This window comes from Montipora foliosa, chromosome 11, assembly GCF_036669935.1.
Source record: "Montipora foliosa isolate CH-2021 chromosome 11, ASM3666993v2, whole genome shotgun sequence".
Classification (NCBI taxonomy): Eukaryota; Metazoa; Cnidaria; class Anthozoa; order Scleractinia; family Acroporidae; genus Montipora; species Montipora foliosa.
In genome coordinates this window covers 34,502,679-34,520,178 of record NC_090879.1, presented here as the reverse complement: position 1 = coordinate 34,520,178, position 17,500 = coordinate 34,502,679, and the positions used below count along the sequence as shown (strand labels likewise).

The 17,500-nt window shown below is 40.7% G+C and overlaps 1 protein-coding gene across 1 annotated transcript in view; it reads right to left on the bottom strand.

The window, feature by feature from the left end:
- Positions 1-1,213: 1,213 nt before the first annotated feature.
- Positions 1,214-17,500, bottom strand: part of LOC137975658 (rabankyrin-5-like) — a 31,280-nt gene continuing 14,993 nt past the window's right edge. Inside the window, exons 11-25 of the mRNA XM_068822810.1 lie at positions 16,704-16,869; positions 15,003-15,391; positions 13,685-13,915; positions 12,426-12,678; positions 11,640-11,808; positions 10,174-10,310; positions 8,829-8,967; positions 8,553-8,753; positions 7,672-7,848; positions 7,138-7,285; positions 6,267-6,357; positions 5,975-6,099; positions 5,061-5,207; positions 4,405-4,495; positions 1,214-2,960 (exon numbers count right to left, since the gene is read on the bottom strand). Of these exons, the coding sequence (XP_068678911.1) occupies positions 2,831-2,960; positions 4,405-4,495; positions 5,061-5,207; positions 5,975-6,099; positions 6,267-6,357; positions 7,138-7,285; positions 7,672-7,848; positions 8,553-8,753; positions 8,829-8,967; positions 10,174-10,310; positions 11,640-11,808; positions 12,426-12,678; positions 13,685-13,915; positions 15,003-15,391; positions 16,704-16,869 (2,594 nt within the window). The 3' untranslated portion in view covers positions 1,214-2,830. The remainder of the gene's footprint in view (positions 2,961-4,404; positions 4,496-5,060; positions 5,208-5,974; positions 6,100-6,266; positions 6,358-7,137; positions 7,286-7,671; positions 7,849-8,552; positions 8,754-8,828; positions 8,968-10,173; positions 10,311-11,639; positions 11,809-12,425; positions 12,679-13,684; positions 13,916-15,002; positions 15,392-16,703; positions 16,870-17,500) is intronic.

Here is a 17,500-nt window from a genome sequence, read left to right as displayed (position 1 = left end):
AGTTTGTCCATTGCAGTTTTTTCTAGAGCATCGCCAAACAAATCCATCTCCCGATGCAGTTCGTCTTTGCCGTTTCCGCACTCAGGTTTAGGGCATTTCATTGACGACGAGAGTAGATTGTGCTCTTTGCACCACTCTATGCACCCCTCGTGATCGGCTACAAGTAGTGAGAGTTTCCATGAGTTTAAATTTGTATCTTGAGCGGCGGCCATCCTGGATTACTAGGGTAGTTTTACAATTCACAGTTTGATCAAAGAGAGGGGTTAACGTCCACTCAAAGATTTTATACTGCAATAACTCGTGCATAAAAAATTCTCATAAAGGATGCCCCAATCACAAGGAGGTATAGTCTTCCGTGCAGTGTGCTTTTAACTGTGCAGCACGGGAGATGAAAAAACAAGCAAGTCAGACATTCACAGATATACTCGATTAACCTCAAAAATTTTACTGGGTTCAACATTAAGCCTAAAGAGTGTCTTCAGTTCTCATTAGGGTTACGGTTAGCATTATTAAGGGGTAAAGTTATTTCAGAAAAAGGAAATTCAATGCATTTATTGGTGATCGGCACGCTACGCGTATATAATTACTAATCATTGTTATGTAAATTGTCGTCCAGAATTCCAAAAAAATATCATTATCAAGGTGTGAATTAGCAACTTGACACGTTAGCTCAGTGGTCTAAGAGGGACAAGTAATCCAGAGGTTTACAGTGGTACGGAGTTCGAGGCAGACTGCAGGAGACAAAGAAAAAAAGACAAAAAAAGCCGAGCGGGATCTGGAATAGAAAGACAGGACTAAGGAATCGAAAGAGGAAAGCTGGGAGGAAAAGAAACAAACACGGTGTGAGCAAAAAGAGCAAGGGAAAAAATACAGGGAGGGAGCGAGAGAGAGAGAGAATGAGATTCACTTTTAATCATCCCGTAAGTACAAATTAGCCATGTATATATTTGAAACCCTTGGGTATACGTATTGTTCTTCAAAACAATGGTGCGAATGCATAATTAATTTGTCCTGCATGCATAATGAAGTAGGGACCTAAATCGGAAGTAGGGACCTAAATCGGAAATCATTCCGATTTGAATTTGTTGCGAGTGATTTGAATTTGCTGTGAACATTTGGTTTTGATGTGACAGTTGTGGGCCATCGTAGAGTAGCCTACTTAATGCTCAAGAAGCGTTATGGTTTATTCATCAATCGAAGTGACGACAGCACTCTTTGTAATGAATTTTTATTCTGAAGTAGATCTTTTTCACGTGTTAAATTAATTTTAAAATAAATTGTCCTTCTTCTTACTCTTGTCCACCAATCATTTCAACCCTACGGATATCCGTCAGGACAAATGTTGATGATTGTCTGATTACCTTAAAAAACTGCCCAACGTGCAGCATACAAAAATCACTATAGGGAAAATATCTGTTTACTAACATTGTTTTTGTCATTCAAATGTGCCAACCACATGAATAAATGACCCTTTATTTCGACATCTAATCAAATGAGGCTCTGGTTGGCACATTAATTGGGAGCACGCGCGTTTTTGAGACGCGGACGGAAGAGAAAATTTTGCGTGCCAGGGCATTGGTATCTCACAGATTTTTATACTACTCATCTCTAATGGGGAAAAGATCTTAGCACTGTAAATGTGGTTGTGTGAAGACAAGTTAAAAGGGAAAACAGCTCACTTCCGGTTGTCGTCTGCGTTTCAAAAACGCGCGTGCTTAAGCTCCCTAATGACACTTGGTGATGTCAGTGATATCTTCGCTTTTCAATTGTGCTACTCTAAGCTCCTTTTCTGGCAATTCGAGCTCGAGGAAACATTTCTATCATGGTGCCGTATCATAAATTAAACTCCACAGTTCACGGAGAGAATGAATACAGTTAATCTCGTGTACTTCTTTATATTCAATAATACCAGAACAATCGGCAATAGATTCTAAGGGGATTGTAGTAGCCAATAAGCGTTTTCCTTTGAAATTGCGTAAGTAAAGCTAAGCTTAGCTGTTAACTACGTTTCTAAACATGCAGTCCCTTTAAAAAATTGTCTTCTCATTTTACTATTCAATAGTCTGAGAGCTAAGTGAGGCAACTCACATTCCCGTTCACAAAAAGACTTCTTTGTGAACATTCAATTTACAAAAGCTTCACGGTTGTACAGGAAAACTGAGAAAGTTCGCATGAAGTTATCTAAGTGTATGATGCAGTGTTCGCAATACTTCCGTGTCAACTCGAGTGATGCGGTGCTGTATGGCTTGCCCTGTATTTCTCCTGTAATGTTCACTGTTGTAATCAGTGAACAAAGGAACAAACGCTGGCTCATTGAGTAGTATCAACCAACCTCAGTCAGGACGCAGCTCTTTACAACCTCTAATTTCATTAGAAGCATTTAGGACGCAGCTCTGTTGTGTTTCACGTCATGGTCCATTGTTTCTTCCATTCCCTGAGAATAATTCGACTTGACACCCTATTGATTAGACTAAATGTGACGTTTATCCAAGGGCAGCTAAAGGTTTTTTCGCATATACCTGCGGCGATTAATCGAGTTAATGCGGCGTGCACTGCGATTGGCAGATACATGACTTGCAATACTATGTCTCGCAATCGAGTAAAATGACCGAGGGAGGCTTTGGAAGAGGAGGAAAAAGAAGCTTCCCAAGCCTTCCTCGGTCATTTTACTCGATTGCGTGACAAAGTACGGTAGGTCGACTGCCAGCAGTCCGGGAAAAGCAAGAACCGGGCTGGGAAGCTGAGCTACACGGCAGATTGAATGCATCCATTGTACTTTTTCAGTGTCCGTTATGAAAAGTGTGCCACGGTTCAGACGGGTCAAAAGATGCTAGCTCAATCCAGAAGTCAACATTTCAAAGCAGACATCACAAACCCTAACAGGTTTGTGCAAGTCGTATTTCATAATAGGAATCTGTTTCGCTGAACATTTTGCACACAGGAGACGACCACAGTGACGGCTGAAAGATAAGAAATCAAGATAGGCAGATTGATCAGTGCCAAAAAAAGAAAAACAACAACACCAAAGTAGAGGTCCTCAACCAGAGCTCAGTCGGTAGAGCAACGGTGATCTAATCCGGAGGTCGTGGGTTCGATTCCCAGCCGGGTCAGAGATTTTTCTCTGTCCTTGGGTGTTGCATAAGAAGCTCCTGATGCTGTGGATTAGTGAAGGCTCTTCATCTATCACATGCACACAGTAGCGATGGCCTCACTTGAGTTCTTTCCATATATCAAGTGCTAACGTTCTTCATAAAACCTCAAAGTTGGCTATTTCACGTTGTTTTGCAGACGACGTCAAAGAAATGAGCAGGGCGTGCAAAGCTATTGTTTTTGCCCGCTAGTTGTGACGTTCTCGTTACCATCGCCGTTGTCGTTGCTTAAGGTCCCCAATATCACTACTTACAACAGGGAAAAATAATCGTGCTTCAGCACGCATTTCACTACAATTTCTTTGACGTACTCCACAAAAAAAAAGTGAAAGGACCAAGTTTTAGGGGCTGTTTACATGATACCGGGGCAAGTTCACTCCAGTCTCTGGACTGGAGCGAGAATTTCATTTCCGAATTAAATCCCGCAACACATCATGTAAACGAAGAACAACCTATCGTTTCGGAAGGACTTGACCTATCGGTAGGCTGGAACGGGTAGCGCTATCCTTGCGTAATCAATGACGCGTGTATCTTCATTTCAATACGATGTGATATCACACAGGCATCATGTAAACACGATGCGAGATCAAGTTGTCAACCGGTATGGAACTCGCGCCGGGGTGAGTTCTCTCTTGTAAACAGCCCCTAAGGCTTTGACGACAACGTGAGCACAAAGCAATGAACCATTTATTTTCTACCTTTACTTTAAAACCGTTCACAGACCAATCCCGTTATAGGATACTTCGACCGTTTTTGCACGTCGTTTGATTCGATGATTTTCGTCCTCGCACAGCTCCAGTAGCACAAACGCAACGAGGGGATCTCGTTACAGTGTTAACGCCAACTTGAACTTACATCAGTTTCGTCAAGTATTGTTGGATAGTGTTTTGCCACTACCTCGACATTTACATCCAACAACGTAGCATGTTGGATCCAACGTTGTTCGATAGTTTGGCCAGAACTTAAACATAACTGCTACTGAAGTTAAGCTAGCGATAAAGCATGATTTTCTCTCATTTAAGAACTCAAGCAAACCAAGCTGACGAGTTAACAAATTGCAGATTGACACAAATTCGGCCTCGGTTGTGTTTTAAAAGCACTAATCTGGGTAAAGTTATAAGCTTCGTGGTTTCTTTTTAGGCATCCTCGCCACTTTGTCTTTCCTCTCTCAAATAACCATGTAGTTTCTTAAGTCCTTTTGTATCGTAGCAAATAAGCTTAAAACTCGAAACTTAACAACAGCAGCTACGCTTACCAGTGATGTTTTCTTGTTGTGACAGAGAATTTTGTACCACATTCGTGGCAAACGGGTCCGTCGATCCACTGAGGTTCAGCGCTAAGCATATCTGAAAAATAATCGCACCATCTTGAGGATAAACTGGAAAACAAAACTGTAACTTGTAAGTAGAACATTTCCGATCCGATCCAGACTGTACATTACTTAAGTAAACAGATAAAATTCGGAGTACAGTAGTAGGGAAATCTCTAACCCCAGTTTATTTTCTTTGTGAACAAAAGAACTTGAATTGGACTGGGAAATTTCAGTCATTTTAGCCTTATTTTTTGCAGTCTTATCAATATTAGGAAAAGAGCCTAATAACAATTAAGACTGGGAAAAAAGTGAGGTTTTTTTAACTAAAATTTTTTTATGTTAAAATGGTTGACATGCATTAGAACATTATAACGCTAAGATGAATGAAAAATTAAGGCTAAAAAAATAAGTCGTGATTTACTCTAAATGACTGAAATTTGCTAGTCAAATTATTTGGTTCACTGAAAATTGAAATGGGAGTAGAGCTTTCCCTATTACTAACTGGTCACTTCAAATGGTTTCCTTTTTAGGCGAAAAAACTTGTACATGCTTCCAGAATCTGGTAAAAAAAAACCTCCACCGAAAACTGGGTATCTTACCAAGCAAGGTAAATAGAAGCTTCTTCGTGGGTACTTGTGCGTTGAATATAGACACTGCATGTTTATTGATGGTGTTCAGGCTCCCACCTGCTTTGAGAAGCTCTCGGCACAATCTGGCCGCACCATTCGTGTACGCGAGAAAGAGAGCTAAGGACAAGACAAAAGGGTCATAAACAACAAAACAAGAGCAAAGAGATTTCAACTCGAGCAATCTTCTAAAGGGTGTTGTTAGCTAAGTGTTTGATCTTGACGTGTATTTAGGTGATTGTATCAAGTTGGTAGAATTAAAATAAAAATAAAACCCTCCAAAAGGAAATAACAATGATAAAGACCACAAATGCAGAGTGAACACTTTGAAAAATGAATGCTGCTTGGTGCCGTAATTTTGTTCTCTTCAATTCACTTTCAGCTAAATGATACAACCCAAATGATAGCCCTATGACATAATCAAAGGGCGTCCGAGAACCAGGGGGGAGGATGATGCAATCAGTGTCTAAATATGTCGGCCAGCATACCAATTGCACTGCCTTTCACCCTCCGGCATTACTCCACCATCCCGTCTGTCCAATACACCTTACTTCAAAATGGCCGCCATTTTGTTATTCTTTTGTTTCCGGCCCTTATGCCCTGGCTTTCAAACGTAAAATTCAAAAAAATATTTAACCTTGAACGAGGCCAAAAGGGCCAATTTGCAATGAAACAAAAGAATACTAAAATGGCGGCCATTTTGGAATAAGATGTATTACTGATACGAGATTGGTACTAAAGCGCTGTGTAGAGTCCCCAGATAGCTTCAAAACTAAATTTGACTGAGTTCACAATGATTTATGTCCAAAAAAAAATAATACCACGTCACAAATAATTTCTGGTAGAATTTCCTTGGTGTAGATATGTCACATATCCAATCAACTCACCGGTATTCTCGTCTGCATCCAATGCATTGAGTGGATATTCAGGCATGGATTGGCGAAATAAATCAAATATGGCCACAGCATTGTCCTTGGCATATTGTGACAGAATGTGAAGTGGATTCTGGCCTCTTTAGAAGCAAAAAAGGCATAATAGCAATAAGAATTGAAAACCTGTAAGCTATTTACTCCTTCAAATTTTAAATTTGCATCTGTAAGCCTTGGCTTTACATGACGAATACACCAACAAAGATATCCTCGGATAAAATTCCAACAATCCATTTGGTTCTGGACTTACCGCGCATTGAAGGCCTCTGCATTTATAGATGATTCCGTAAGTAGAACACGGACGGCTTCCACGTGACCACACTGGACTGCCACGTGCAAAGCTGCAAAGGGAGAAAGGAGCAGAACAAAAATCTTACATGACAGACCAAGTGACAAAAGACAACAAAAAGCTAGGGACTTCCCGACATGGCCACATTGGGCAACCTACGTAGGAGCAGATGTATATCTTCTTCTTTGATTTTCTTATTTCACTTTATTACAACCAATTGCACGAATTACCTACTGCCTTTCCATTTAGCTGGTGGATAACACCGGCTGTCCGACTTTTAACAGCTTAGGGCAGGTTTAAAGGAAAAATCACCAATTTTCAAGAAATACATATATATTGTACAAAATGGTCCGAAGTTTCAAAATTGACTTCAAAAAGTAAAAGAACTTGTTGAACTTCGTTAAATCTCCAATTTTAGCCTTAGATAACTAAAGAGCCAGTTATTAGCCATGAACACTTTTCTTGGGTAGCAAAGGCGCTAATTATCGGGTACATTCTTTGTAAAATTTCGACTTTTCTCAGTATCATTGCTAAGAGATTATCTCGTATATCAGAGTCTCTTTCGATCTTCCTATAGATAAGTCAGGAAGAGGAAAGAAGATTCTGCTCGCGGCCTGTAAGTTTCCTATTGAGCATGCGTTAAAAATTTAAATGCATTCGGTGTCAGTCACGCGTGACCAGTAGCCACAAAACCACAAAACAAAAACAATGTGCAACGCACTCCCAATATTCAGTACTTTATTCTCGGCTGACTGGTTAGAAAACGAAAGCCTTGTGCCAATGAAGAAAAAAGTGTAAACAAAGGAATGAGTAGCACAGGGTCATTGTATACCGTTATTTCCTTTTTCGTCTGCAGCGTCGGGTTCTACTCCATTTTCCAGCAGTATGCTTATAATGGAGGCTGAATTGTTGGCAGAGGCCATGTGCAGTGCGGTTTGACGATGTTTGTTCACATCATTGACTCTGCTACCCGCTAAAAGCTGTTGAGAAAAGTCACAAACAGTTGATAAATTCTTTGTGCACTTCTCCTCTAAATTTCGACAGAGGGCTTTTGGAAGCAAGGGGTACTACGTTATTTGCTTCATTTTCCGCAAGTCGTTGCTCAAGACCGAGTTCACAGTCGATAGTAAAGACAGAATTGATGCAATATACAATATTTGCCCTAGATTTGTGATCTGCACAGTTCTCAGTTTTCAGAACATTTCCGAGCATATTCAAAACGAGCCTTACAAGTCCACTTTTGATGATTAATCTGCGCTACACAATGTCTTGTCTAACTTGCCAATGCAGACGTATTTGAATACGTCTGTGTGCGCACGCTGTCTTATCAACATTGAATACTTCTTCGGCATGTGACATGACCTACCAAATGCCTAACAAGAATCTCTGAGCCAGCGTTGACAGCCAAGTGCAGCGGCGTTCTGTTAGAGGAGTCCTGGATTCTAGAATTGACATTGGCTGACACACCGATAAGAAACAACACGGTCTCAACATCAACGTTGTGAATAGCTGAGTGGAGGAAATTACGACCCTTTGAATCAAACTGCAAATAAAACCAGCATTTTAGAAAATTTGTTAAAAAAAGAACTGCACAGTTTGCTGTCCGAGAAAATTAACTTGGACTTGAAATTGTTTTCGCTTTACTAAGTTTGCTTGATTAGCCCTTTGACTCCCAGGAGTGGTCGGTACGTAAATTCTCCTCACAATTTCAATGATGTGTCAGTCAGACAGGTATCGAGAATAAAGTATATTATCAGTTTAAAAGGTGTGATGTTGATAAAAACCCAAATTCTCATGACTACCCAACAAAGAACTCTATGGCACTAGTTCGGAGAATGAACGTTTCGATCGCGAGAATGAAAGGGTTAAGATCCGGATCGTGTCGTACCTCATTGAACGGGCTCCAGGATTGGCCAAAAAAACAATAGAACGAAGAAATATAACAATAGATTTGGCACAGGAAACAATAGGAAGTACGACACTATACAAGCAATGAAATATAGTGTTTAGCAAGAGGTACGACCTTACCCTAATATCCGTGAAGGATCAAGAACTTGCGGTAGTTTCAAACGAGACGCAAAACAAGAGTCAAAGGTTCTTTTGTCCAAAGATTTTTTTCTCGCATAAGAAGTCGACTGAATGTATTTTTTTCAGATTGGTTAATGATGTAAATGCAATCGTTTCTAATCGGTCTACATTCTAACTTGCCGAAAATCTTTTCACAGATTCCAAACATTTTTCAGTCACCTGTTCAGCAGCGCCTGGTTCACGTGACAAGATCGCTGCTGCAGCCTCGTGATCACGTGTCCTCAAGGCAACCGCGAATGGCGTCTGTCCTGAGCGGTCCGTCACATTCATATTTAGTTCCGGGTGACTGAGCAAGAGCCTGATGACGATGGGATGTTTGCTGGTAATGGCGATATGTATTGGACTGCGACTCTCTGAATCCTGCATGACGAGATTTGGAACAATAATAAGACAAAATACTTGCTAATCACTGTTCTTAGTTGCGCAAAAACAAACCTTGCAGTTAACGTTCACTTTATGTTCCACCAAAGTTTGCACCACGTTGTCCAAACCAGTTTCACAGGCTAAATGAAGAGGGGTCATTCCATCCCAAGCCTCTACACCTCCCTCGCCGTCAGGACCAGGCCGTCTGGGACTAGAAACAATGAATTGAAAAAAAAAAAAAAAAAGAGTGTGAGCTGCTTATAAGGCTGCTTGTCTGTTGAGCGTACTTACTACGCTCAACTCAAGCTAAGCGTTTTAAAACACTTTTTTTTTGGAGTCACGCCAGACGCACTGAGCAAGAGAGGGGTTGCCAGTAGTCTAGAGAGTGTTAGTACGAAAAGGTTTCAGAAGCGATGGGTAAACGTCCTCATGTATTCATGCATGTAATGCTATCAATAGAGCTTTTTTCACTCACGTGACCAGCAGCCATATTGGATTACTGAAACAAAAGAAGTTATTTGCATAAAAATAGAGTCCAATTCCCGGAGGATTGGCCGCCAATCCTTTGCTTTGGAACACCAACATGGCCGCCGTGACGTCACGTGAAAACACTCTGTTTTCAGTCAAGTGATCAGTAACCTTGTTTTTTCCACCGAGACAAAAGAAAATGTTTGCATGATAATAGAGCTCAATTCCCTGAGGATTAGTTGGGGACACCAACATGGCCACCCTTCCATTGTCACGTGAAAACACTCTATAATGTTGAAGCTCAAAATCATAAAAACCAAAAGACTGAAGCAAACCCAACCTTCAGTGCCAGAGAATCAGTCGGCCACGAAGCGGCAGAACATTAAGCCGAGCGAGGTTTGACTGCAGGCAGAAAAATCTTTAGATTCGTACACTTATTCGAGCCGATCAGGAGGTGGATACTAAGGGAGGCCAAGACAAACTTTTAACTGGGTTAATATGGTAGAAGCTTCCAAATTTCTCTACGGTGGTCACTGTACCATATCAACCCAGCTGAAAACCATTTCTGTTCCATTTCCCCACCGACACAGCACCACAGTCGCTTTAGAAACTAAATCCCTTTGTCCAATACAAACTTTCGTTTGATTGAATCACATGACCATGCTCAGATTCGACGGAAAAAGGAAAGTTGAATTTAAAGTTGCTTTGAAATTAGCTTTGTTCCTTTTCTTTTGTTTTGTGTATTTAACTGCGAATACTTCTAATAGAGCCTACGAGTCGAAGTAAATCAAGAAGCTGCATTTGGACTCAAAAAGTCTAGAGAAGGGATAACAACTCTCACCAGCGTGTCCACTTGTCAGCACACCGTAATAAGACAGTCAGAGTTCATTCGGAGGACATGACAGAACAAACTCAGTAAAAATTCATACGAGCAGACTCGGACCGTTACCTGCTGATGTCACAACGACTGCGAATCAGAAAACACGCTGGTGGTTCATCACGCTCCTGGATGGCACGATGGAGAAGGGATTGGGTACATCCATTAGGACCCACATTCCATGCATCGGTGTCGCAGCCATATTTAACCTGCATGACAGTACAAAAACGCCATTATACGCATGTGCAGAGGAAAATACGGTGTTGCCTTGAGAGAGTTAGGGTTGCGTACATCTTGTGAAAAACACCGATGAAAAAACAGGTCATAGAAATCACCTCTCCTTGTAGATTGGGACTGAATTGCCAAGGATGCGGCTAGACGAGATAGGAACGAATGAGTATATAAGGCGATTCTGGCAGCTGCTATAGGCCCATGTATGATATCGGAGCACAACAACTTAGCCAGACCAAATTGGCTGAGGGTCGATTTTGATGAAGGAGAAAAGAGGATAGACTACGGAGAAAAACCCTCGAGTCAAACTGAGATCACTAAACCGAAACTCAGTACAAATACGATCGCAGAGCGAATGGCGCGGATGACGGTCATTATCGCCCGCCCAACTCCCTGAGGTGTACAGCACGAAATATGTAGAGACGTTTATCCATCCAGATTTTTACCTTGTCTTAAATGACATAACTTCGGCGAACAAACGAGAACAGATGTGTTTCTTTAGCAAAGCGGTTCTTCAGATGCTATGACTGTACACGCTCTGAACGCAAAAGCGCCGAAATCATTCTCAAAAGATTCCTTCTTAATTAATCAAGCCTAATAAGAACACAGTAAACTAGAGAAATAACAATTATTAAAGAAAAGAAAAAAACTGGGGGGACTTGATCAGTTTTTAGTCAATAAACGCATCATGTTAACTAACACCGGAAAAATCCGATTACTCATTTGCAGGAGTCCAACGCTTCGACCTCCGATAAATCGGACGGTCGGAATCGGGTCGTAGGATCGACTCCTGCAAGGCAGCACTCGGATTTTTCCGAGTATCCCCAAGTCACCATTGAAAAAATGCTACCTCTTCATTTAGGTTGTTATTATTAATACAAGTTCACTCACGGCCACGTAACATTAAAAGGCCAAGTTAGTGCGACTTTCCAACGACCTTGAAAAATAAACGTAAAAACAGAACGTAAACAAAAATGCAAAACATTTAATTGGCTTATCGAACAAAAACGAACGAGCTCGAGTTTTCATTGGTTTTGCATCTCTTCATGGAGCTTTCTGGAAAGAGATCAACATTTCGCATTGACGTCATTTGAAACGCAGAAGTGTGATTGGGCAATCGAACTGTTTACTGCCCATATTAGGAGTTTCCTTGGAGGGAATACGGAGAAGTTTTGTTTTAATCTTGCCAAACATTTGTCCGTGAAACAAACGGCGAACACTTTTTCAAAGTCATACGAAAGTCGCTCTACTGAGCACACGACTGTATTCCGTGATAACGAGAAAAAAACAAACACTAAGAGGCTTACCAAAGTAGCTGCGATGTCTTGTTGTCCGCTCTTAAGAGCCACCCACAGTGGACAGTTGTTTTTCTCGTCACAGTTGTTTAAATCCGCTCCCTTCTGACAAAGAGCGTCCACAACTGGCTGCAGATGACACTGGATTGCTAACTGCAGGGGAGTTTTGTTGTCTTTGGTCCTAAAGAGCAAACAAAAAGAAAGGGACACAACAATATATCTATACAATTATATAACACTAGCTTTTCAATCCATATGATACACTTCGTGAAAGAGAACTGCGGTGACCCGCAGGCAGCCATGGAGACTAAACCCCAATGCTCTTAACTGTCGTCGAAGATTACTCGAGTTAGGGTCAATGTTGGGGTGCCATTACTCTGAATTAAACAAAAATCGAGTGAGCTGCGCCCATAAACCAAGTTTAGGGAACAAGAGTGCTGAGGACGAAAAAGAAAATGCAACGGCTGGAATATCAAACGATCATGCAACTTACAAATCCTTATTTTTTTAAGACTACCTTGCCGAGTTCATTAAGAAATGGGGAGTTATGAAAACAATTCCTCAACTTTGTCGGATAACATGTTTCCCGTTCATATTCACCATTCTTTGCGCGAGAAATCCCACACGAGAATAACACTGAGCCAAACCTAGTATAGTTCATACGAGTCCCTAGTATAGATTTGTAGTGGAAGAGCGCGTCTGACCCACTAATTTGAAGGCCATTAAGTTCACCAAGGTTTTTTTTCCGACTATTACACGAATCACTAGTCAAAAACCCAACAGTTAAAACCGACATACTTGTTGTTGATATCGGCTCCGTGATCCAGCAGAAACAAAGCACTGGCACTGTCTCCTCTTCTCACCGCTTTGTGTAATAATGTGAGACCGTTTGTTGCGGTCTGTAGTTCTACATTGGCTCCTGCTTCAATAAGCCTACGAGCAACAGACATCTGCCCCGTACATAAAGCCAGCTCCAAGGGAGTCTGATCTTCACTATCTGACAGGTTAAAGTCTGGTACAATAGGAAGACGACCGCCTCGCCCAAGACTACCTGAGACGTATTCAGTGCAAAAGGACTAAGAACTATTAGTACATCTCTGCAGAATAGAGTACATAAATAATAATAATAATAATAATAATAATAATAATAATAATAATAATGATACTGCTACTGATAATGATGATGACAATCGAAATTGAAGGATACATACCTCTAACTAATCGAGTCCGAGTTTTTTCCCGTTGATTTATGGCGCCATAAATCAACGGGGAAAAAACGAGGGTCCGTAACTTACAGAACGGACCTAGAAAACGAGGTTAGTAAGATATTTATTATATCTCTGAGGTTAATCCGGCGCGCGGGCAAGGAAACTAGTCCAAGTCAAGCGGAAGGTTCAACTGCCACAAAGATTGCCGCGTCAAAATCCGAAAAACTAAATCTTCTTGGCTGTTTGAAATAGTTGCTTGCAAGATTCAAACAGTTTTACAAGTTTATGTAACAGAAACGACATGAAAAACTTGCTAGAGAATGTTTTATCGAAATTTTAAATTTATTGTAGAATACGGCACGCTATTAAATTTACCCAATCACAGCGCGCGTACAAACTGAGAGATACAATAAAATGGGATTACTAGAAAGAAATGGAAAACATTGATTTCTTTTACGTAAAAAAAAAACCCAAACTAGCGACGACAAAGTAAGCTCACACCCAAACCCGGTTAGATTAATGTTCACTTTATGGAAGGTGACTGTATCATCTCGGTTGAAACTATCATGTTGCTGGTGCGAGGGCAAGATTAATGACACGAGAATATTAATTTTCAGTTCCTTGGCGGTGGAGATTTCTAATTCGTGTTCAAAGGACATTTATTTTATCAAAAGTCTCTTGTCTCGACCAAAGGCAATTTTCAAATTTCGACTATTCTGACGAATTGCCTGTGTACTGTTGCTTGTATTGCGAGGCTCAGACAAATGACAAGTGATGCAAATCCGAGCTAGAAATGACTGATGACATGGCCAGAAACAAACAAAAAAAGAAGCCAAAAGAGTGACCTACCTTGAAAATCTATAAAACAATTTACGACATCTTCGTGTTTATCAGTGACAGCAATATGTAATGGTGTTCTTCCATAACATTCCGTTATCACAGCCGTAACGTAAGGGTCTTTATACAACTGGTTGTCATCGATCAGTTTATTGATCGTGTCCTCTGTTGGTGTCTCTACAGCGTCTGTTTCAGAAATCTCCAGTGGACTAGGAGGTGAAGGGTCTGGTAATGAGCTGGACTCTGATAGGATAGCATGTGGAATTAAAACAAATTTCAAAAGACTTTCTCACGTGTATCATCATCGTCTAAAAAACGAAATATCTCTCACTTAAACGTATACTATGATCAAAAAATCAAATCTTTCTTTCCTTTGGATTTCAAAACTATGTTATCTAAACACCAAGAGACCCAAGTTTTAAGCCTTAATTTCAAAAAGACACTTGTTTATTTCAACTGGAATTTTCCTATTTAATGGTCTAACTTTAAGTTCTTTTAAGTTCTAAGCTGGATCGAGCAGAAAATGACATCAAAGTCTCACTAGTTTAAGAATGCAACGCGTGTGTACGCGACTGAATTAATATACAGCACGGGAGTTTTGGGCTTTCAGATTAGCCAGTATCAAAAATACCATAATGCTCTTTGTCTGTCCCTCCAAAAGTTTACATAAGCATTGGTTTCCGGTTTCTCTTGGGACCATCGTAAGTCCCAAGAGAAAAAAAAAACAATTCCTATGCAAAATTTTGGAGGGACAAACAAAGAGTATTATGGTATGTTTGATACTGGCTAACTTTTAAACTCGTGCTCTGCATACATGTTTTCACTTTTCCCTAGATCCAACCCTCTGAGGTCCAATCGGTCAGTTTGGAACATGAGTAATGGCGGACCACCGTAAGGAAATTAGAAAGTTGACGTTTAGACTGTTAGCCCTTCGTTAAAGCTCTGACGAAGTCCTAATGCTCGAAACATCAGCTTTGAGATTTCTTTAAGGAGGTCAATTTACCACATCAACACAGTTGATAAACCCATTTCAGGGTGGGGGAGTCAGCGTAGCTTGGCGGTTATTAACCACACCTTCCACCTCTGAGTCCCGGGATCAACTAAAGGACGTATGCGGGCTGAGTTTCAGTCGATCTCAACCTGACTGCGAGGATTTTTCTCTGGGTACTCTGGTTTTCCTCCCTCATCAAAATCGAATCTCAATCAATTACAGCCGGCTGCGGGCAGATACCCTCGATAGGGATGACCACTGGTATCCTTCGCTTTCATTGAATTGAATGAATAAAGCTATTATATTATTTTTAAAATGCCTGTACTGAGTGGTACTCACCCATTTCTGGTGTGTCCTCAAAAGGATTCCCTCCAAATGACAAAGCAGACGCTGCCGCCGACGCCGCTCTGATGTCCTCGAGGAATGGGTTGCTGTTATCCTCATCAAATGGATTCGCACTATGACCGAGGTCTTCCTCAAAAGAATTCATTTTACTCGTCGATACCCTTGATCTAGGCTCAGTTTTAGTTGAAGGTAATTTATGCGTCTTCTTCCGCTGCTCCAGTTCCTTGGCTTTTTCTGCTGCCTTTATTGCTTGCATTTCGTTAAACATGTCTATGGCCTTATGTCTCGCTTCTTTCTTTGCTGTTTCTCTGGCCTTAGCTCGTTCGACAGATTTCACCTTCATTCCTTCAGTTTCTGTTGTCTGTGCATTGGGATTTGCTCCACTGAAAACAACAACAGTATGGAGTAATTAATAACGCAACGAGAAACTAGTGCCTCAAGCCATTCTCAAAGAGATTCTCAGTGGAAGTGTTCATCGCAGTTATGAAGCAACTTGCGCAATATTGAAAGAAGCCTAGAAAAAATTCATGCTCAGTGAACGGGATTCGAACCCATCACCGCGCGATGGCGCTGCACTTGGTCTACCAACTGAGCTATCAAGCCAACGGGGATCTGGTCACTTGAGCGTATTCTATCCCCATACACTGTAATTAATAGGTGAATGTAAAGGTGAATGTTTGATAGACTCGCATATCTAGGGAAATTCTCGCCATCTGATTGGCTTCCAAAACGAGGTATTGACAGTGGAATTGGGACTTTAAAACGAGGCTGACCGAATACATTGCACCGGAGCAAAGCGTGGCCTTACATAGCAACGGAGGCGAAAATTGGAAACAACTATGTTCTCAAACCAACTTTTTTCTGTTTACAATACAAAAACCTGGCGCAAGTGAGAAAAGAGAATATTTTCCTTGTTTTTTTGGTTTTTTTTTTTGGCTGGCTCCTGACAGTGCTCCTGACAGTGCTTCTGACAGTGCTCCTGACAGTCCAGACAGCTTTGTGAAATAGCGTTTTTAAGAGCGCATTGAATTCTTTGATTGCACCTGAAGTCACGGCGGCCATGTTGGTGGAAAGAACAATTATATTATAGCCAAAAAGTCTTTTGGGAATTTGACTCTATTAGAGCGGTTTTCAATTGAGTGTCGAAAGTAATTAGATAATTACTTTGGTTTATGATTACTTCACTCAGTGATTGGTTCAAAGTTATCGCGCCATTTTTTCAACCAATCAGAAGTGAAACCAAAACCAATCGTGGCTCACGCGTGCACATTTCCCCGCGCTTTGTGTCGGCTAGGGGTAATTACTTCGAGCTTTGATTGGTTTGCTGGATTGTCTCAGTCCTTTTTGATTGGCCAAATTGAACACTCAATTGAAACTCGCTCTATTATGCAAAATTTGAGCTACATTTTCTATTGTTTTAGCACCAACATGACCGTCTTATCACGTGAATGCAATCAAAGAATACTGCAACATTTGCCAAAAGGTCGATTAACTGGCTATGCTATGCTATTCAAGGAAAATTTCACCACATGACTCGTGAATTCCACCTTAAATTCCCCTCATCAGGTGGTGAATTTTCCTATAGAATATATGGAATTTCCGTATATTTTATAATGACTTTTAAAAAGCCATAAATTTTGGTGCCCGTTTGGAATTAAGGAACATGACAAAAAAACTCACTAATCCTGTACTTACTTATTAAGAAGTTCAGAGACAAGTTTGGCCAACCCTTTTCTAGCAGCAACATGAAGTGGCATTTCGCCATGTTTGTTGGTGTGGTTTGGCTGGGCTCCGTGTGATGCTAAAAACAAACCAGCTTCCTCCAGACCACTTGCAGCAGCCATATGCAGCAAGGAATCACCTTCAGTAAAAACCAAAAAGTCAGAACAACAACAACAACAAAAAAACTGCAACAATACACTGAAACTGCCCCTTCTTCAACTTTCTCATAATAAAATTTGATGACTTATTTGACAAATGCAACGTGATTGTCAGCATTTACGTTGAACTTCGCAATTTGAAGTCAATGTGGAAATACAAGTTCCGTACATCAGCCTTGGTGAGGTCACATAAAATGATTTTTTTGATAGCTGTGTGCAAGTGAAATCTCTGCATGTTACGTTAATTATCAGCATTTGAGAAAACAACAATACTCTCAGTCATCCGGGACAAGTAGATGTTATTCTTGGACAAACAACTTTCTCACACCACTTGCCCAAAGGGAAAGAACCAACTCAATCTATTTGAGAATCAAAGAGAAAAAAATACAGACTTTTTCTGGCTTTGTTGAAAGTAATTAATGAACTCAGACAAGAAAAGCAATCCCTTGAGCCATTTACACTTGTTTCTGATCACTGTGAGAAGTGCAATAAATGTTGTAAAGTAGCAATTTCTTTCCATACGCCATGAGAAAAAGTGAGTAAAAAGAGATCGAATATATACATACTATGTTCTAGTTCAGATTTTGGGCACAATAAAGTTAACATACATCA